Source organism: Lutra lutra, chromosome 8 (genome assembly GCF_902655055.1).
Source record: "Lutra lutra chromosome 8, mLutLut1.2, whole genome shotgun sequence".
In the NCBI taxonomy this organism is placed as follows: Eukaryota; Metazoa; Chordata; class Mammalia; order Carnivora; family Mustelidae; genus Lutra; species Lutra lutra.
This window is the reverse complement of record NC_062285.1, coordinates 17593307-17615206: the sequence shown is the minus strand read 5'-3', so window position 1 is coordinate 17615206 and position 21900 is coordinate 17593307. Positions and strand designations below refer to the sequence as shown.

Genomic DNA, 21900 nt, shown 5'->3' with positions numbered 1-21900 from the left:
TCCTGTCAGCAATCCTTCCAAGGCTTTAAGTCCATCCAAATATTTTCTTATTGTAGGGACTTGATTATTATTTTTGCTTCCCCAAGGTTTCTTGGATTCTAACGTTTGTTGTTTTAAAGGCTTTAGAGTGAAAGTCCAAGTCTGTTTGATTTGACATTGTCTCAGTAGGGAAAAATGTATCCGAGAGCTTTAGGAACTGTCTAATGGTATTTCTCATTTGTCACTCTATGGCAGCTTTCAAATTAAAGGCCATGTTGAAGTTCATTTTGTCCCAAAGGCATGTCAGCTTCTGTAAGCATTCTCTAATTGGTTCTGATCCAGAGAACCAATGAGCAGTCCCTTGGGATTGCTTGCATGTTTTCACATAGCTTTATATCTGCCTGCACCTTATTGAAAATGGGGGGAAAATCCATCTTTTATCTAATAAGCTCACCTACATATATTTGAAAATATTCACACAATTGCATTTTCATTTATTTTGACTTAGAGGCATCATATTGAAATGGTCCATCTTAGTTTGGCATTTGAGTAAGTTCATTCTATTACCTTAGTTATGAAAGTATTTCTAAGATTATCTGATTTAATAATTGTGTTCTTGTCATCATGGTTGCTTCCCTTCATTTTTTAACAGCTTTATTGAAATGTAGTTCATATGCCATACTGTTCACCCACTTAAAGTGTATAATTCAATGGTTTTAGTATATTCACAGATGCAACCCTTGCCACAATCTAATTTTAGAACCTTTTCATTCCCCACCCTGAGCAGTCACTCCATACCCTCCCTGCTTTGGTCCAGGCAGCCATTAATTTACGTTCTGTCTTTGGGGATTTGCCTCTTCTGGACATTTCATTTAAACGGAATCCTACATTATAAGTGGTCTTTTGCTGCTGGCTTCTTTTCACTTAGTGTAAGTTTCAAGGTTCGCCCATATTGTAGCATATTTCAGTATTTTGTTCCTTTTTATTGCCAAATAATATTCCATTATATCACTATACTACATTTTGCTTACCCATAGACCAGTTGATGGACATTTGGACTGTTTCTACTCTTTTGATTATGATAAATAATGCTGCTATGAACATATTTGTACAGGTTTTTGTGTGGATGTATGTGGATGTATATTTTCATTTCTCTTGGGTACAAGCCTAGGAGTAGGATGGCTAGGTCAAACAGTAACTCTTTTTAATATTTTGAGCAACCACCAAACTGTTTTCCAATGTGACTGCACCATTTATATTCCCACTAGCAATGTATGAGGGTTCCAGTTTTTCCACATTCTTGTTTGAGACTTGTTATTGCCTTTTTATAAAAAATTGTAGCCAGGCTAGTGGTGTGAATTGGCATTTCACTGTGGTTTTGATTTGCATTTCCTTGATGGTTAATGATGTTGAAAAATCTTTTCATGTGCTTATTGGCCATTTGTATATCTCCTTTGGAGAAATGTCTAATCAGACCCTTTGTCCATTTTTATTTTGAGCTATTCTGTTTTTATTATTGAGTTGTAAGTGTTCTTTATGTATTTTGAATACAAATCCTCATCAGATATATGATTTATGACCATTTTCTTCCATTCAATGGGTTATTATCACTTTATTGATCATATTATATGTAGCAAAAATCTTTAAAATTATAAAAGTTGCAATTTATTTATTTTTTCTTTTGTTGTTTGTACTTTTGGAGCTTTATCTAAAAAGACTTTGCCTAACCCAAAGTCGTGAAGATTTATTCTCATGTTCACCCTTCCTTTTATCTTTAATTTTAAATTTTTTGGGGGGGGGGGGAACAGAGAAAGGAAGAGAAGGATCATCTTTTTTTTTTTTTTTTAAGATTTTATTTATTTATTTGACAGAGAAAGAGAGAATACAAGCAGGGGGAAGCGGCAGAGGGAGAGGCAGGCTTCCTGCTGAGCAGGGAGCCCTATGGGGGACTCAGTCCCTGGATGCTGGGATCATGACCTGAGCCGAAGGCAGATGCTTAACAACTGAGCCACCCAGGTGCCCTGAGAGAGATAATCTTAAGCAGGCTCCATGCCCAGCACAGAGCCCCATTCAGACCTTGATCTTACCACCCTGAGATCATGGCTTGAGCCAAAATCAATAGATTCTTAACCAACTGAGCCACCCTGGTGCTGCACCTCCCTTTCCTTTTAATAAGTGTAACTCTTTGGGCCAGAATGCTTTCAGAACAAAATTAACTTTTGAATAAGAAACATTCATTTTAGGCAGTTTTCATTAAAGATCATCCATTAAGGCAAGCAAGAGTGGATAAGTTTTGTAATTTCTTTCATTTTCTGTAAAAAACAATTGAAATCATCTCAAATATTTGCATCATATTGACACTTTTAGTTTGTTAATTTCTATTCTTATGTGTGTCAAGAGATTAAAAAATAGTGTTGCTAGTTACTTAACATGATTTTTACAATTGCTTTTATCAATGTGGAAAGAGTCCCTTTTCAGAAATGACAGAAAATGACTGAATGTAGAACTTACATGCTATGATACTTTATAGGAAAACCAGGCTAAACCCAATTTGCCCTGAATAGACAGCTCGTAACTCCTTCTCTGACATCATCATCTATTTATACATATCTAAGGATAAAGACTAACTACTAATGCTGTGACAATTAGAAAAATTCATAATTTATTATTATTTCAAAGTAATATATTACTTGATTTACTGAAATAGGAGAATAAAAGGGTGTGTTTACCCCATATAAATTCTCTATGAAGTTGTAAGAACTGTTTTATTTTGCTCAGTGCCATAAATAACCAAGCATAAGGCACATTTTCTAAAGGCTAATAAATTTTAAACCCAACATATGACATGATCTTATGTATAGAAAATCCTAAGGAATACAGACACACATGTACAAAATTACCAGAATTACTAAGAGTTCAGGATTACCAGATATATGATCAATATATAAAAATCTGTCATATTTTCATATGCTGGTAATGAACAATTCAAACATGTGTGGTGCCTGGCTGGTTTAGTCAGTAGAACGTGCAACTTTTAGTCTCAGGGTCATAAATTCCAGCTCTATGTTGGGTGTAAAGATTATAAATAAGTAAACTGTAAAAAAACAAATATGAAATTAAGACAATAGTTTCATTCACAATAGCATCAACAAATACTTAGGAATAAATTTAATAAGAGAAATATAGGCTTATACACTGAAAACTATAAAACATTGCTTAAAAAAGTTAAAAAGGTCTGAAAAATGGAAGGACACTGCATGTTCATGGACTGGAAGATTCAATATTGTTAAGATGGCAATACTTCCCAAATTGATCTATATATTCAATACAATCTCTGTCATAATCCCAACTGGCTTCCCTCCCCACAAACTGGAGAAGCTGATCCCAAAATTCATATGGAAATGGCAAGGACCCAGACTAGTGAAAACAATCTTGTAAAGGAACTTATACTGCCCAATTTTAAAACTTACTACAAAGCTATAGCTATCAAGATAGTGTGGAACTTGCTTACATAAATACATACATATATATCAATGTAACTGAATTTTAAAAGTCTGAAATAGACCCTTTTCTGATTTTTCACAAAGATTCCAAGGCAACTTAATGTGAAAAGGATAGTGTTTTCAGCAAATGGAATTGGGACAATTAGTACATTCTCAAACAAAAATATTAATTTGGACCCTTATACCATATACCAAAAGTAGCTAAAAATGGATCATAGATCTAAATATAAGGGTTAAGTCAACAAAACTCTTAGGAGAAAATGGACAAGTCCTTGAAACCTTGGATTAGGCATTAATTTCTTAGAAATGAACCTAAAGCTCAAGTGATAAATGAAAACATTCATAAGTTGGGTTTCATCAAAATTAAAAGCTGATATGCTTTAAAAGACTTCATTAAGGGGCGCCTGGGTGACTCAGTGGGTTAAGCCGCTGCCTTCAGCTCAGGTCATGATCTCAGGGTCCTGGGATCAAGTCCCACATCGGGCTCTCTGCTCAGCAGGGAGCCTGCTTCCCTCTCTCTCTCTGCCTGCCTCTCTGTCTACTTGTGATCTCTGTCTGTCAAATAAATAAATAAAATCTTAAAAAAAAATAAAAGACTTCATTAAGAAAACCAAAAGACATGCCACAGACTTGAATTATTTGCAAATAATATATTCAAGAAAGGTTTATATTCAAAAATATATAAAGAGCTCCTATAACTCAATAATATGAAGACAAATAACCCAATTAAACAATGGGCAAACCATTTGAATAAACATTTCATCAACAAATGATCCATCAGTATAAGAAAAAATATTCAACGTCATTAGTCACTAGAGAGATGCGAATCAAAACCTGCATCATGCCCACAAGAATGGCTACAGTTAATAGGACAGATAATAACAAGTGTTGATAATCATATGGAGAATTTTGAACCTTCTTACATTACTGGTCGAAATGTAAAATGTTGCAGTCCCATTGAAAAACAGTTTGGCAATTTCTCAAAATAGTAAACATAAATTTACCATCATCACCCAACAACTTCACTCCTAGGTATCTTCCCAAGAGAAATGAAAACATTTGCTCTACACAGAGACTTGTATGTGAATCTCCATAGCAGAATTATTCAAAATCACCCTAAGTGGAAATAACCCAAATGTTTATCAACTGGTAATGGATAAACAAAATGTGATAATATCTCTATAATGGAATACTATTTGACAGTGAAAGGAATGAGGCACTGATACATGCTATAACATGGATGAACCCTCAAAACATAATACTTAGTGAAAGAAGTCAGACTCAAAAGTTCACTTACTGTATGAGTCCATCTACATGAATTGTCCATGTATAGAGACAGAAAGTAGGTTGGCAATTGCCCAGGGCTGGTGGGGGTGTGACTACAGATCGTACAGATCGAATGATGTTCCTTGTTGGAATGATGAAGATGTGCTAAAATTAGGTTGTGGTGATGGTTGCACAACTTTGTAAGTTTACTAAAAAGCCATTGAATTGTGTACTTAAAATGAATGAATTTATGGTATGTAAATTATATCTCAATAAGGTTGTTTAAAAATCTTAAGCCCATGGGTCGCCTGGGTGGCTCAGTGGGTTAAGCCTCTGCCTTCAGCTCAGGTCTTGAACCCAGGGTCCTGGGATCCAGCCCCCCATCAGGCTCTCTGCTCAGCAGGGAGCCTGCTTCCCCCTCTCTCTCTGCCTGCCTCTCTGCTTACTTGTGATCTCTGTCTGTCAAATAAATAAATAAAATCTTTAAAAAAAAAATCTTAAGCCCAGAAATTGATCGTAAATAAAATCTTAACTAATATACTAATATTTCTTTCATGTTGGGAAATACAGCTGTTTATTAATCATGAAATACATTCCTATCTGGAAGTCAATGTAGTCATAAATCAAGTATATTTCTTTTTTTTTTTTTTAAGATTTTATTTATTTGACAGACAGAGATCACAAGTAGACAGAGAGGCAAGCAGAGAGAGAGGGAAGCAGGCTCCCCGCTGAGCAGAGAGCCCAATGTGGGACTCGATCCCAGGACCCTGAGATCATGACCTGAGCCGAAGGCAGAGGCTTAACCCACTGAGTCACCCAGGTGCCCCATAAATCAAGTATATTTCTTGACAAAGGATAGTGAAACTCAGTGAATTTGTAGGGTCATTAGACTCTTTTTTCTGGAGTTCTTAATTAATAACTTGACAGTACATCACCATGGCACAGTGGATGTGATCTGTGTGATACAATTAGTAGACCTTATCACCAATAGCAGTTAAGTTAAATTTGCTGACCTGCTAAGGTCACCGTGACCCGAAGATGACTCACAAAGATATAACTAGGTATGCTGGGGATTGGTAGTTTAATTTCAATGTGGGTTATACTACTTGTGTAAGAAAGTTGGGCTGCATTTCTTACATTCCTTATTTTATTTCATTTAGTTTGTGAAACAATATTTGAGGGCAAATGTGCCAAGAGATAAGCCTGAGTCTCTGGGAAACCATGAAATTAAAGAGCCTTTCCTGATAGCACAAATGTGATGAAAGTTTTTCCTGAATCCATTTGCCAATTGTAAAATTCATGATGTGAAAATCAAAATGCTCCTTAGAGACAAAGCACCAAAATGCTCTTTGACATTTCAAAAGCACTGCTAAATATTCAACATACAAGCAAAACCACACACAAAACACACACACACAAAACCACATACAAGCAGGTGTGGAATTCCAGTGGAAAACAGCTATAGACAACCCATCTGTGAAGCCTTCCAAAGTGAAGAGGACAGGCTTGAAGACCAGGACGCTGAGGCGCAGTGAGCTATGGCCCGAGAACTGGTTACAGTCACATCAGGATCCTTCTTCTGTCACACCTGGAGGCACTGTGAAATACAGAGTTCTGGGGAGAGTGGGGAGGTGCCTGTGGTGTTGCTTGCGGGTGACACACTTCCTGTTGCTTTACCTGTGAATGGGGCAGTTTCTCCCATGAGCTACAGGAGCATATCTGCAAATGTTCACCAAATAATGAACATAGTAGGATCTTCCTTACTATATACCTGTAAGCCATGAAACCTTTTGGAGAATACACAATGTTTGATAATGACTTTCTACAACAAAATAGTTTCTATTTGTTGATTGGAAGGAGTAGGACATGTTGGTTATCTCACAGTTCATATAATTTATACTAATAAAATATATATTAATTTTCAGTCTATAGCTTTATGCTTTTAATTTTACTTTACTCATGGGTGATTTTAAGATATCAGTAATACACTGTATATTCTAAAATTTCACATGAAGACAACTGGCAGGGTATTCTATGATAAAACCAATGCCAGATAGAAGTTTTTCAGACAACTGTTTTAAACAATGAAACAACTGCAGGTTAGACCTGAAAATTCATTTCATTTTCACATTCTAGGAATATGAGGCATGGATTTTGGTCAAGCTTTGATTGCTACTTTTGTCTATATTTTGCTTTGTATTTCAACAGAGTAAAAAAGCCATAAAGAATATCCTACAAAAATGCACCTATTTACCAGCCCTTGAGCCATTTCTGTATGACGCCCCTCCCAATATCCTGAAGCACGTGGTTGGACAGTTCAGTAAGGTAAGAAATGCTCTTTTTTCTAGAAATGGGGAGAGAAAATTTAAATGACTTGTTAACTTTTTTCTGTTGGGTCAATGTCTTCTGAAAGATGGGCACAGGCATTTACTTCTTAACTCTCACTGACTGTAGTGACAGGAAGGGTAACAGAGGTTAATAAAATTAACATGAGTTAATAAAATTCACATATAAATGATTCACACTTCCTTCTTCCTCACATTTTCATTACAGCCTCCGTACTGTCTTTTTCAGTGTTCTTGGGTAGTAGATAGTATGTGAACCTATAAACAGCTCATAATGCAGATAATTTATATTCATAAGTAATTTAGTAATTATCCTGGTGTCTGTTAATCTCACTTACCTGGGCACAGTGCAAAGATCTTATAAAGAAAAATAAAAAAGGTCACTGAACCATTTATGACAGAGTCCATGCACTTTACTGGAGATGCTTTCAGTCATTTGGAGTTTACTGACTTATTTTATGAACAGTTTTTAAGAAGTATAGCCATCAAATTTCTTAGATCATTGCAGAGTAAAAGTAGTAAGGTAGAAAGGTCAAGCTGCTGGATGTGGGCTTAGCCAGCAGGATCGACTGTTGATAGCAAAGGCTGAGAAAAAACGACTGTATCCCCACAGCCATTGATGGCTAGGGTGGCAACCCTAAGCTATAAAGAACTGGTTACATTGTGATCAGGAGATTTGATTTAAGAAAATGGGGTCTTTGAAAGTAGTATCCCATAATAGTTATGAGCTCAGGCTCTGGAATTAGGGTGCCTGGATTTCCCATTTACCAACTGTAATACCTTTTTTTTTTTTTTTTTTTAGAGATTTCATTTATTTGACAGACAGAGATCACAAGTAGGCAGAGAGGCAGGCAGAGAGAGAGGAGGAAGCAGGCTCCCTGTTGTGCAGAGAGCCCGATAAGGGGCTTTATCCCAGGACCCTGGGATCATGACCCGAGCCAAAGGCAGAGGCTTTAACCTCTGAGCCACCCAGGCGCCACCTTTTTTTTTTTTTTTTTAAAAGATTTTATTTATTTGTCAGAAAGAGAGAGAGAGCAAGCTCAAGGAGGGGGAGAAGCAGGCAGAGGGAGAAGCAGGCTCCCTACTGAGCAAGGAGCCCAATGCAGGACTCAATCCTAAGACCCCAGAATCATGACCTAAACCGAAGGCAGATGATTAATATACTGAGCCACCCAGGCATCCCTACCAGCTGTAGTATCTTTAGCAAAGTCTTGATGTCTGTAAACCTTAGTATGACTACCAATAAAATGGGGGTAATAAGAATTCCTATTTTATAAGGTCACTGTAAAGATTAAATGGGATATTATTTGTAAAGGGTTTAGCTTAATCCCAGGCACGTATTAAGCATTCAAACCCCCTCTCCCCACTGAAAAACCTAAAATGTTATTTTTAAAAAATAAAACATAGACGTGGTTAAGGTTAATTTCTTAAAAATTAATAAAAATGAGTGGTGGGCAAATTCATGTGAATAGTTAGGTATAATGCTATATAAAGGAGGTGTTACTATTTGTATATACTATATTTCTATAAACAATGAGCAAAAAATATATATTGTTACAACTTGTAAACTAGGCCCTGCAGTTAATAGGTCCAGTTTCAGGTACTCATCTGAAAGATAATACTATCTGCTAATAGCCTTCAGTTCTCTGTCTTCTATGATCTTCAGCAGCTTGGCTGACCCCCAAGCACCATAGTCACCTGATAGCAGAAGGTTTTACATGGCTGAGGCTGCCTTGGGATATAGTTCTGGGTATCAACACTTAGGCTCTGTCTTCCTCTTCTAAGAAAATAATCAAACCTTTTTTCCCTCTTTGGGTACTAGGTAAGAAATCGAGCAGCCAATTTGGTCAACTAAAAGGGAGGGGGAGGGAATTGATGAGTGGTTCATTTACAAGTCATCAGCTCTTGAAAATAAGTAGCTGACCTTATTTCTGAAAGCTTTATTTTATGGTCTGATCTTTTATACTATTGAGTGAGGTATTCTAGTTTTTTGAACTCACTGTGAAAATACTAACCTGAACTGAGTTCAAAATAAATCACTAGAGTAAACCAGTGGGATTTGTGGATGTTAGACAGCCGAGATAAAATACAGTACCACAGATGATATACTCTTATAAATGTGCCTTTGTTTTGCTTCAGGGAGAATTTTGTGTTTTCTTAATTTAAGGATACCAGAGCACTAGAAGGAGATGAGAAAGCAAGGCAATAGGTAAAAAGACATTGTGTGGCTGGGGTCAGAGATAGGAGGTAATGAAAACTCTCCAGGCCAAACAAAGTATTTAGAAAATATGTATCTGTAGGCTTATTTCACTTTTTAGAAATATATTCTAGTATCTTTTTTTTTTTTTTAAGAACGAGAATGCAAGTGTGTGTGTGAGCTCAGGGAGGTGGAGAAGTGCAGAGGGAGAGAGAGAATCTTTTTTTTTTTTTTAATAATTTTATTATTTATTTATTTATTTATTTATTTAATAAACATATATTTTTATCCCCAGGGGTACAGTTCTGTGAATCGCCAGGTTTACACACTTCACAGCACTCACCATAGCACATACCCTCCCCAATGTCTATAACCCCACTCCCCTTCTCCCAACCCCCCTTTCCCCAGCAACCCTCAGTTTGTTTTGTGAGATTAAGAGTCACTTATGGTTTGTCTCCCTCCCAATCCCATCTTGTATCATTTATTCTTCTCCTACCGCCTTAAATCCCCCATGTTGCATTTCCACTTCCTCATATCAGGGAGATCATATGATAGTTGTCCTTCTCCGATTATTTCGCTAAGCATGATACCCTCTAGTTCCATCCACGTCGTCACAAATGGCAAGATTTCATTTCTTTTGATGGCTGCATAGTATTCCATTGTGTATATATACCACATCTTCTTTATCCATTCGTCTGTTGATGGACATCTAGGTTCTTTCCATAGTTTGGCTATTATAGACATTGCTGCTATAAACATTCGGGTGCACGTGCCCCTTCGGATCACTACGTTTGTATCTTTAGGGTAAATACCCAGTAGCGCAATTGCTGGGTCATAGGGTAGTTCTATTTTCAACATTTTGAGGAACCTCCATGCTGTTTTCCAGAGTGGTACACCAGCTTTCATTCCCACCAACAGTGTAGGAGGGTTCCCCTTTCGGGAGAGAGAGAATCTTAACCAGGCTCCATGCTGAGAACATGGAGCCCCATGCAGGCTCTGTCTCACAACCCTGAGATCATGACCTGAGCTGAAATCAAGAGTCAGACACTTAACTGAGCCACCCAGGCGCCCCACTAGTGTCATCTTTTATTGTCCAGTTGATGTGTATTATCATTCTATTAGCAAGATCCTTTTGCAATTTTAAGTACTTGCTAAATGCCTACATGTACCCAATACTCTGTTAAACATTGGGGGATAGACCAAAAAAAAAAAAAAAAAAAAGATCTTCGAAGAACTTCATAATCTAGCTGAAAGACCGGACAAAGCAATCAGAAAGCACTTCTAATTGTGCTAGATTTCATGAAAAACTTTTTTTTTAACTTAAAAAGGAATAAATCAATGCAATCAAGTATTCAGAGAGGCCTTCAACGGAGGAACTGCAAGGAAATAAAGCTGGTCTTTGAAGAAAGAGAAAGAATGGAGGGGGAAAGAAAGGGTGTTTCTGTCAGAGAGCAGAGTAGCAATGACCAAAGAAGGGAGCAGGGATTCCCATAATGCAAAACCACCCCCTCTCCAGGACCTTTCTCATCCCATCAGTGATTGCTGTCTTGCATAATTTATTTCTTCATCTCCACTGGCTGTTTCCCCTCAACACAAGAACATCCACTGCCAAATCTAGTGACTCGTTAAAGTTCTCATTGGTTGCTTCTTAAAATCTCTTGGGGAGTGCCTGGGTGGCTTAGATGGTTAATCATCTGCCTTCAGCTCAGGTCATGATCTCAGGGTCCTGGGATCAAGTCCCACATTGGGCTGCCTGCTCAGCGGGAAGCCTGCTTCCCCCTCTCTCTCTGCTCCTCCCCCTGCTTGTGCTCTCCTGCTCTGTCAAATAAATAAATAAAATATTAAAAAAAAATCTTCTCTTGGATATTTGGATTCCTTACTTTTCTGATTTTTCTTGCCTTTTTAACATCTCCTCAATTTCCTTTCCCTGCTTAGTATGTTCTTTCATTTGTTAAACATTTATTGAGCATCTGTTAGGCACCAGGCACTAGAGAAATGAATGAATGAATATATAATTTCTGTCTCCAATGACATTTATGTGTGACAGACAAAGAAGCTGATAGTTAAAATATTATGCAGCAGGTGCACTGACAGTGGTTCAACAGAATGCTGTAAGAGAAGAAAAGTTATCTACCTCATCCAGGGATATGAGGGTAGGTAGGAATGTCCCAGAGAAAGTTTCTTACAGGAGAGGATGCCTGAGCTGAATCTTAAAAAGATGAGTAAGAGCCAAACAAATGTGGGGAGAAGGCATGGAGGGGAAAAGCATTCTGGGAAGAGGAAACAGCATAGGCAAAGGCAAGAAATGGCCCAACATGCACCTGCTGAGCTTACTGAAATGAAATTTAGGATAGAGATTGGTAGGGAAGGAAGCTGGAGAGGTACTTAGGACCTGAGTCACAAAAGGCCCTCTGTGCCTGCTGAAGAATCTTGCTTTTAATTTTGTGGGTAGAGGAGAAACCCTGAATGGGTGTAAGCAAAGGAGGGACACTGCTTTGCTTTTACATATATGAGTGGATCCCCATTACCTTTGCTCATGTTCAAAGCCTTTATTCCATCTCCACAACATAAAAAGCTAATACATTTCTAAAGAGACTACAGTTTACTTCTAATCATCAGCAAATTTAGGCTCATTTTGTTATAGATATGTTGCACATAAATTCTCCTTTACATTTCCTCAGGTAGATTATTTGTTTCACCAACAATAATCTCACTTAGAAAAGAAAAGCTGACATTTTTGTGTGCTTGACTTTTCAAGGTACTGCCACATGACAGCAAAGCTCGACGACTTTTTGTAACAAGTGGTGGACTTAAAAAGGTTCAAGAGATAAAAGCAGAGCCTGGATCTCTCCTTCAAGAATACATCAACGGTATTAACAACTGTTACCCAGAGGAAATAGTAAGGTGGGGAAAATGGACTTTGAGTAGTTCAAAATTATAATGTAGTTGTTCTGTCTTCAAATCTAGATTTTATATCCACTGTGTCAAAATGTGGTCTTGAAATACTCCATAAGACCAATGTATACATTTACTTCTCCTGTGATCTCTTTTCCCCCACAAATTTAATAATGTTCAGATGGACACACACCTCTCCAAATCAAACTGGAATGTCGTTTGAGACATATCTATACTAATCTAATACACACTTTACCAAAGGGTGCCTGAATACAGAGTGCAAGTTAAATTAGCAATCTTTAATGTGACCATGATTTAGAAAGGGCCTGTAGATTCTGATTTTCATAGTTACGTGCGTATTATTTTTCAGCCTTATGCTCACATTTATATAAACAGGAGTATTGCAAATAGGAAAGAGATGTTGAGTGGCAAAAAGAAAGTTACTATCTATATTTGAAAAAAATAATGTTTGTGATATGCAGGTGCCTCATAATAAAGTAATAGGAAGTTCTTTTCAAAATGTAGTTTTTTTTAATAATGTTGATTTGCAGAGCATTAAACCTAAGCCTCAGTCCTTGTAAGCCTAAAGAAAAATTATACCACTAAAGCCAAAATAAATAAAAGCAAATTTACCAAGAAAAGAGAGAATGATTTAAACAACTGAATCTTGAAAAATGCCAGTAAAACATTCAGAATTAAAGGCCATATTTATCCATATTTGTCTAATAGGTTATTTTATCACTTCCAGTTCCTTTCAATTCAGATGCTAAATTTATTAGAAATACTTATCTGTATTTGGACTATATAAAGTTTACAGTTGAAAAGGTATATTTACAAGTTGTTCCAAAGACACCTGAAAGTTTCACCTGGGGCACCTGTGTGGCTCAGTGGGTTAAGTGCCTGATTCTTGATTTTTGGCTCAGGTCACAATCTCAGGGTCGTCAGATTGAGTCCCGCGTGGGCTGGGTGTGGGCCTGCTTAAAGTTCTCTTTCTCCCTCTCCCTCTGCCCCTCCCCCCACTCACACAAGCACACGTGCATGTGCGCTCTCTCTTTTAAAAAGTTTCACCGAAAATAACTAAATTGAATATCAGTTTTTACATTTTTATTACAATTAAATAAAAAATTCAGTTCTTTAGTCACACTAGTCATATTTCTAATGCTCAATAATCACATTAGCTAGTGGCTACCACATGAAAAGCACAATTTTTTAAGTTTTGATTTTTCCAAATCTACTTCTTACCATTTATATAAAAATACCTATCTCATATCTGACACATTTATCAGGCCTTGTCGGGTGAGGCCTGTTTTAAAATTTGTGACTAACTCAGAGAAACAGTTGTGACTTCCTCAATGTAAGAGTACTTCAAAGAGACCCACTGTTGAAGGACAGTTTTTTCAAGGGTAGGATGCCCTTAGAGGAGAAACTTTTTTAGGGTAAGTTTTATGTATGTATGCATGTGTCTTTTTAACTATGCCTGACTATAAATACACTATTGAGAAAATACTGTTCTGTTTTGTTCACCTCCACTTGACAAATTGTAGGAAAAATTAATGTAATATAAATTGTGAGTTTTTAAGTCAAAATCTGAGAATAAGTAAAGATTATTAACAAGGACAAAGCAAATCATTAGATTTTATCTGGAAAGAACACCTTAGGAAGTTTAAATTGTTTTGAGTGTTTTGGAAAATTTTAAATTATACTTAGATTTTTTTCTGTTTATTCTAGAATGCCTGCCAAATTCTATTTGACATACTTTTATGTGCATATAAACTCTTTCCATAAATATGAAGCATTCCATAGTGCATTAATCAATATATTTAATACTTTTATACTATCTATTTTATAAAATGTTCAATTTATAAATATACATTTTAGTACTACAGATGCCCCAAATCAATGAAAATGACTAATTTCCTAAGTTTGTATGATGGGATATTTGTAACCATTTATTAAATAGTTCTTTAATGTGAATTATACTCCCAGAAATTTTTGTTTTTATTGATGACCTGATCTGATTGAGATATATAGTGAGAATAACCTGTAAGGCGTTCAGAATGCAGTCATTGATTAGTAATGTCCAATTTATTTTAAAAACCTATAAGCTATGATCACTAAAGCAACATCAGTCATATGACATAATAAAAACAGTCTCTGTAATAAAATACTGTCACTGGATCCAAGTATCTTGCTTTGAAAAGACCTCTTCTGTGCCACTGCATTAATAGCCCTTCAGTGTTTTGCTCTTTATCTAGCACAGTCTTGTGTGTTGGCGTTCTCCTCCTTGAGAATCTCTAACTCTATGCAGAGAGCATTACTGGAGCATAACTATTCCGAGTGTATTTGAGGTTTCACTGATAGAATTAATTTAGATAAATACTGTGTATTGAATCTTTTGTGCCTACCGTGTTGAATCTTTTCACAGGTATCTAACAGAAAAATGTTCTCTTTCAGGTATTATTCCCCTGGATATTCAGATACACTTCTGCAGAGAGTGGACAGCTATCAGCCACTTACTAACTAAGCGAAGTTCCGTCTTTATTCTCTGATTCACAGCGGAGTATTTATGAATGGAAGTTGTTAAAGCTCTTTCTAAATATTTGAACTCAGTACATTCTAGAATTATTCAGTGTGAAATACCTTTGGATAATATTTTCTAAATTTATGTAATACCTTAAGAAATTAGTGGCCTGAATAGATGAGAAACTACTGGTCATTTGCTTAGGATTTGCTCTCAGGGTAAATTTTTAGAAGACACTAAAGGGTGTTAAGGCATTTGTTATTGTTCTATTAAACCCCTCTCTTCAGCCCCCAAACACTCACACCTCCAACTACATATAGATGAAACTTTCAGTTATTTTGGCCAATTCCTCCTAGACATAGACAAGGAAAACTGGCCTTACAAATTCCTCAGCAGGACATAGAGGGGAAATAGCCAAAAGAGGAAACTAATGACTGAAGTCCAGGGCACCTGAAGAGATTCTGATGCTCTTTACATCAATGCATTATCCAAACACAGGAATCTATGGATAACCTGCCCGGTTCTCCTAGTAACTTAGGAAGCTCTCCTTGTCATGCCAAATTTTCTAAGCTCTTTTCTCACTTCCCTGAAACTGTTCCTGATCTTTCATGGGGCTGGAGAGAGAGGAAGTCAATGTTAAGCATTATTCCACTACAGAGATGCTTCCCATTTCATTGAAAGGTTTCTGAGTCTAGCCCTGCTCTTGAATAAACAAGGAAGCAGGCAAATGAAATGGGTCCTCAGTATTCCTTGTCTTTGCTTTACTTCCCCAAGTTTCAAAAGGCACATTTTCAGGGATTTAAGAAATAATTTAAAAAGAATACCGCCAGACTTAGACTTTGCATGCATTTTCACTTAGCTGAAAGGGGGTGAGAGGGAGTTTCGGTAAAATTTTAAATAAAAACAACATTCGAATCTTCTTTGCATTTTTTTCTTGTGGTGTACTTCTGACCTTGGGGATTATGTGGTTAGTTGATGTGTCTGTGTGTATGTGTGTGTGTCTTTTGATTTACAAGGACATTCCTTACAGTGATCTTCCCTGGAGCCCTAGAGAGGAGGTGACTGATAACCAGAGAGCCCCTAGGCCACAGTGCTCCCAACCCGGCCCGCTTTCAGGTTTCCCTCTTGGATTCTTTCCCCCCTACCCCCCAAAAGAACCTACCCATCTATTTTTGGTGTTTTCTAGATTCATCTCTGTCATTGTTTCATAACAGTGCCTAACGTCGTTGCATCTTTTTAAATTAAACTTCATCATACCCAAGATTGTCCCATTTCTTTTTGCCTTATATCAGCCTAGGATTACTTGCAATTTGACTTTTTAATACCTTCTGGACCCTACTTTATTTCTTTGCAGTAATTTCTTAGATGTATTGCATAAGAAAATAACTTTTATTTTCAGTTGTGTAGCTTTCCATTCTCTTCACGCCAGCTCAGCTTCTCTTCCAAATCTTTTAACAATATGAGAAAATAAAGATAGTTTTCATATTTCTTCCTTAGTACAGTTTTTCTTCTATGGCCATGTTGGTGATGACAAAAACTAGTCTATCTGGAATGAAACCTACTTAGCTGTTTTGGGAATGGCGACTTTCCTATTACGATTTCTTGCCATTGTATGTTGATGTAGTTGAAATTTTTCACTTCATACATCATTTCATACCTATCAAATAGTATTAAACTGACAAATAAAATGTTTAATAGTGTTTAGATGAGTGCTGTAATTTTATCATGAAATTTGGAAAATATATGCTATGAAGTGTTTCTTAATTTTATTTTATTTTTTTTTAAAGATTTTTTATTTATTTATTTGACAGAGATCACAAGTAGACGGAGAGGCAGGCAGAGAGAGAGAGAGAGGGAAGCAGGCTTCCTGCTGAGCAGAGAGCCCGATGTGGGACTCGATCCCAGGACCCTGAGATCATGACCTGAGCCGAAGGCAGTGGCTTAACCCACTGAGCCACCCAGGCGCCCTGTTTCTTAATTTTAAAATACTTAAAGCAAAATGAAGCTTGCTTTATTTTTAGAAAAGTCTACTACGAGACTTTTTAAAAAAAATTTAAAAAAACTTTTCTACTGTGCTAGAACAAAATAGTGTCTCTCATTGATGGTGTTCTCTTTTGATATTTTCACTCCTGGTTTGAATTTTGACGATTCTCATTCTCCAGGCAGACCAACCCTGTCTCACTTTCCTCTCTCCCCCTGCAGTTGATATAAAATTCAACTACCATTAGGATATCTCATTTAGCTTATAATAACAGCACCTTATTTTTAGGACTTCAGATCAGGAATAGGATGTTTGAATCTTATTATTGGTTGAAACTTATTATTCATACAGTTCACTTGTTATGAAAACAGGTGCATATCAGTGGTGTTGAAAATCTAGGTTCTAGTCTATTACATAGTAAGAGGTGATAATACTTGTGCAGCTTACTCATAAGATGCTTATGAATTAACCTCCAATGATACAGGTAACAGTTTTGTAAACTGTACCATTCTGTGCAAATTGATCCATGATCTCAGGGGAATCCCGACAGTCAATAACAGATCACACATTTCGGCCGGCAGTTGGGCACACCAGGCCACATCCTTTTAGGTAAGTGGAGTTGATACCAGATGATTATGTTAAAGAAAAGCTACATTGTCTGCCCTCATGGAGTTTTCTAATATAAACACATTTGCCCAGACCCAGGGAGTAAAATAGGCATGAGACACTGAACACAAAACAGGCGTATTTCATGTAAAAGCAAATGACATTTTCATATTTACAGGAGGTTGTCCTGTTTTTCTTTTCAAGTTTTTTTTTGTTGTTGTTTTTTGGGGGTAGTTTTTTTTTTGCATTTTTTTAATTGTGTTTTGTTAGTCACTATACAATACATCATTAGTTTTTGATGTAGTGTTCCAAGACTCATTGTTCAAGTTTTTTTTTTTTTTTTTTTTTTTTTTTTTAAAGATTTTATTTATTTATTTGACAGAGAGAGATCACAAGTAGACAGAGAGGCAGGCAGAGAGAGAGAGGAGGAAGCAGGCTCCCTGCTGAGCAGAGAGCCCGATGCGGGACTCGATCCCAGGACCCTGAGATCATGACCTGAGCCGAAGGCAGCGGCTTAACCCACTGAGCCACCCAGGCGCCCCTCATTGTTCAAGTTTTAATTCTAGTTGCTTTTGACCTGTTTTTCTAATCTTTTACTCTCAAACTACCCCCTTAAAGGATAAAAGATTTGCTCATTTCTAATCTTTATTTGAGGTCCTGCTCATAAACCCTGACCTTAAACTCCTGGGTGAGGCTATCCCCATTCCAAGTTGTCAAGTTCAGAACTGACCTTGAAAGAATGATTTGTCTGTTTTCAAACTGCCAACTCTTTAAGTTAGTTGCTAGTGAATGTTGAGGCTGGTGTATACTGTGGCTTATTTTGCCACAAATTCACTGTCTAGAGAATATTGACTTGTGGCTATTCTGTTTCAGGGATTAAAAGGATTAAATGACAGTCATAACTGTAACTATTATATTTACTACTCCATTAAGGGACTTTGAACTTCTAAAATATGATTGTTTATACAATTATTTTTCTAGTATTATGAATACTTAGGGTTTTTTTCTTTTTAAGATTTATTTGAGAGAGAGAGAGAGAAAGAGCAAGAGTGGGAAGGGAGAGGCAGAGGGAGAGGGAGAAACAATTTTTTAAGCAGTCTCCACACCGAGCACAGAGTCCCACACAGGGCTCAATCTCACCATGCCCCAGATAACGACCTGAGCCAAAATGAAGAGTCTGATGCTTAATCAACTGCACCACCCAGGTGAGGTGCCCCACTTATGTTTTGTTTTTAAGAGGACTTCATAGGGCATAAAATGAGGTAGTATTCAGTGATACTGCTTTAAAGAATGGTAAGTTTCATTGTATTTGAGTAAGTAATCTTTTTAAAAACTTAGGCAATATAGGAAAGGATAAAGAAAAAAGCAAAAACATCACTCCAAATCTCATAACCCAGAAAATAATTGTCATTAACAAGCTGACATTATCCTAGATACCTCCCTGAGCCTTTGTATAGCTAAAAATTTTTTTTAAGAAAGAGTATTCATGCTATCCATGCTATTTTAAAATAAAAAGCAAAAGATATAATACCTTGTTTCACAGAAGACGGAGCTTTTTCACTTTTTTTATTCAGTGGGTCTAATAGGGGAAAGGTCTCCTCGGTGGTAAATTAAGGGTCAATGTAAAATATTTATAAATGGGCTCCTTCTATTAGTGATTGACTAGTATTTGTTATAGAGATTTTTATCTTTTATCTTTTTATTTTTATTTTTTTTATCTTTTATATTTTTAACAGACATTTTATTTCATAATTTCATAAGTGACTCTATGAAACAGACCATGAAGTTTAAAGTCTTTTCTCTTCATACCTGAAGCTATGACTTTGGAGAGGGGGAGAGAGATAATCTTAAACAGAGCCCAGCATGAGGCTTGATGTCATGACCCGAAGATCATGACCTCAGCTGAAATCAAGAGTTGGACGTTTAACTGACTGAGCCACTCAGGCCCCCCTAAATGCTACAGAGATTTTAAATTGAGTGCTATTTATGGCTTATCAGTTTTACAACACTGGATCGAGAATATTACACTGAAAATATATCATTTTGCAAGGTGGGTTGTGTATATATTCATATATTAAAGCTTATAATTTTTCCCATGTATACAGAATTGGTGGTAATGTGCTCCTGCTAAAATTTATATTAAAGTATAAAATGTACACATTACTGATGGTATTTACTCAAAGTATTTTTGTTTATAAAGAAGTCCAATCCTTTGAGAAATACTGTAAACTATATTGACTTCTCTGCCTTTTGAATTTCTGTAGTACGTATAATTTAAATCACACAAATGTAATTAAAATCCCAAAGAGAATGTCATCATTCTCCCATTATTTTCTCTTCATGAACTCAAGTATGACCTTTTTCTTGGCTGAAGTGTGCCCTGTGCTCTTCTGTCCCCAGAGGTACCCCGCACCGTGCTGAGCCTGCGGTAGCACCGGTGGGCAGCTGGGCTGAGCCTCAGGGCTGTGCAGCTCTCTGTTGGCCATGTCTCTTCAAGTCCCTACACCTTACTTTTCTGACATTTATTTAATTTATTTGACAGAGAGCATAAACAGGGGAAGCAACAGACAGAGGGAGAGGAGCAGGAGAAGCAGGCTCTCTGCTAGCAGGAAGCCCAACATGGGACTTGAAGACCCCGGGATTGTGACCTGAGCCAAAGGCAGATGCTTAACTGACTGAGTCACTTAGGTGCCTTTGACAGACCATCATTTAGTGCAGAAGAGCATAAGCTCTAGAGTTAGAGACTCATTTTAGAATCTCAAAACTGCTCTACCCTGACTCAGCGGCCTTCAGCAAGTTACCAGTAGTACTCATAGGATCCTGAGGATTAAACAGGGTGAATGGGCACAGGGCTTGGCATGTAGTAAGAAGTGACAGCACTAACTATATGGTATCTTTGTGTAATTAGAAAAAGATGCACTGTCCTCAAGATACTTTACTTTCATCTAGCAGAAATTGTTGTAATATTCTGATTTTTGGACTAAGACACTTTACTGCCATCTGCTGGAAAGTTCTCTTAGTAAATATGCAAATCCATGATTTCTATGATGTGAACCACATCCCCTTAGATGTACAGGTGCCCTTGTGCAGTACACAACCTGCACAACTGTGCACATAAGTGCTCAGTAGGTCATATTTGCTACTCTTCTTTTCACTTTTGTAAATGGGGTTTGGAAGAGAATTCCAGATAAACAATGCTATTGTATGAAGCAATTCATTTAAAAGAAATCAAAAAGTCAAAGTTAATCTCTATGGATAGTTCCTCTCTTTTTTATTACAAAACCTGGAAACATTTGAGCTTACTACTTCTCTTGCTTCCTACTTCCCACACAGAAAAGTATGTTCTACAGTAAAATCTGCAATTTAAGTTAGCAGAGCTACTAATTAAGCCATTATTCTGGTATGTATAAAAACCAAAAGACCAAATAGGGGTTGTATATATGCAAAGTCAAATATGTTCTGGAATAATCTATATTGCATTTTAACCTTGATTTTAAAAATTGGTTCCAGAATATGACATCGTTACTGTAAGATGGTAGATCTCTCGAAAGCAGCTCTGCTGGGGCTCTGTTTACCTTTCTTCATCCCAGAACCTGGGCTGGGATATATGACAAGTGAGACTCTCTTCTAGCCAAATAGCCTTCATTAAAGGGATCATTGTAAGGCATCTTCGTACACAAAAGGCAAAAACTTGGCTCATTTTCATACCTAGCAGTACAGTCATGAAGATTGACTTCAGTTGGGTAAGGAAAAGTTTATTGATAATGGGAACACGCTCCTAAGATACAGGGTTTATCTCCTTGGCAAGGACCTAGGTGCTGGGATGGCTCTTGGAAACTTGGAGGAAGCGACTTCCCATAGTAAGTGAAGTGGAAATGGTGTAACTGCCATTGACAACAGGAAGAAGATATCAGATGACTAGGGGGATAGGTGTGCTGCTGCGTATACCCTAGATAGGGCTGCAACCCTCACCCCCCAGCAGACTCTGTTCTAAGAGAAGCCCAGAGAACACACCATTTACCAAGGTGGTAAGAAATGCACTCTTAAGGGGGGAAACAACCATTAAGCATCTCAGTAGTAATGTTCTTCCTATGCCAGGGTTGACTGGTGCAGACAACTTTATAAAACTGAGCTCCTTAATAGGGATGATGGGGTCCCGAAGGAACAGAGGCCAGGGGAATACTTCGCTATCAGAAGCAAGGTATGTGCGATTATTGCAATGAGCTGCAAAACTGGAGTGGCAACCAGGGATCCAATCTTCAGACAGCCATGAAGACAGTTAAAGGAACTCAGTGTTTCTAAAGGTAGTAAGGGTATCCAGTTATAGAATAAAAGTAAATGAAAAATGGATGGTCAGTAGGCTAAGGGCAGCTTAGTCACCATCACTTGCCCAGTTTCCAGACCTGAGTCAATTCTCAGATCTGGAACCAAATGACTGAAGGACAGGCTGGTCATGATGAGGAGGGAGACTGGAAGGACTCATTAAGTGTATTCAGTGGCTTTTTCCCACGCATTCACAATACTGCCCCCAACCTTTTACTGGGTAACAGGACATTGCAGCAGGGCTAGGCCCCAGCGCAAGGAGCCCTGCCAGACCACTCAGCAGG

General features: G+C 37.3%; 1 protein-coding gene across 4 annotated transcripts in view; it reads left to right on the top strand.

Moving 5' to 3' along the window:
* SPAG6 (sperm associated antigen 6) overlaps positions 1-15626 on the top strand; it is a 62914-nt gene extending 47288 nt beyond the window's left edge. For 3 of the 4 annotated variants that reach the window (XM_047742945.1, XM_047742944.1, XM_047742946.1), the window contains 3 exons: positions 6957-7073; positions 12049-12194; positions 14640-15626. In XM_047742945.1, coding sequence (XP_047598901.1) covers positions 6957-7073; positions 12049-12194; positions 14640-14709 — 333 coding nt within the window. In that variant the 3' untranslated portion in view covers positions 14710-15626. The remainder of the gene's footprint in view (positions 1-6956; positions 7074-12048; positions 12195-14639) is intronic. The other variant, XM_047742947.1, reaches the window with a different exon arrangement.
* Positions 15627-21900: the final 6274 nt, after the last annotated feature.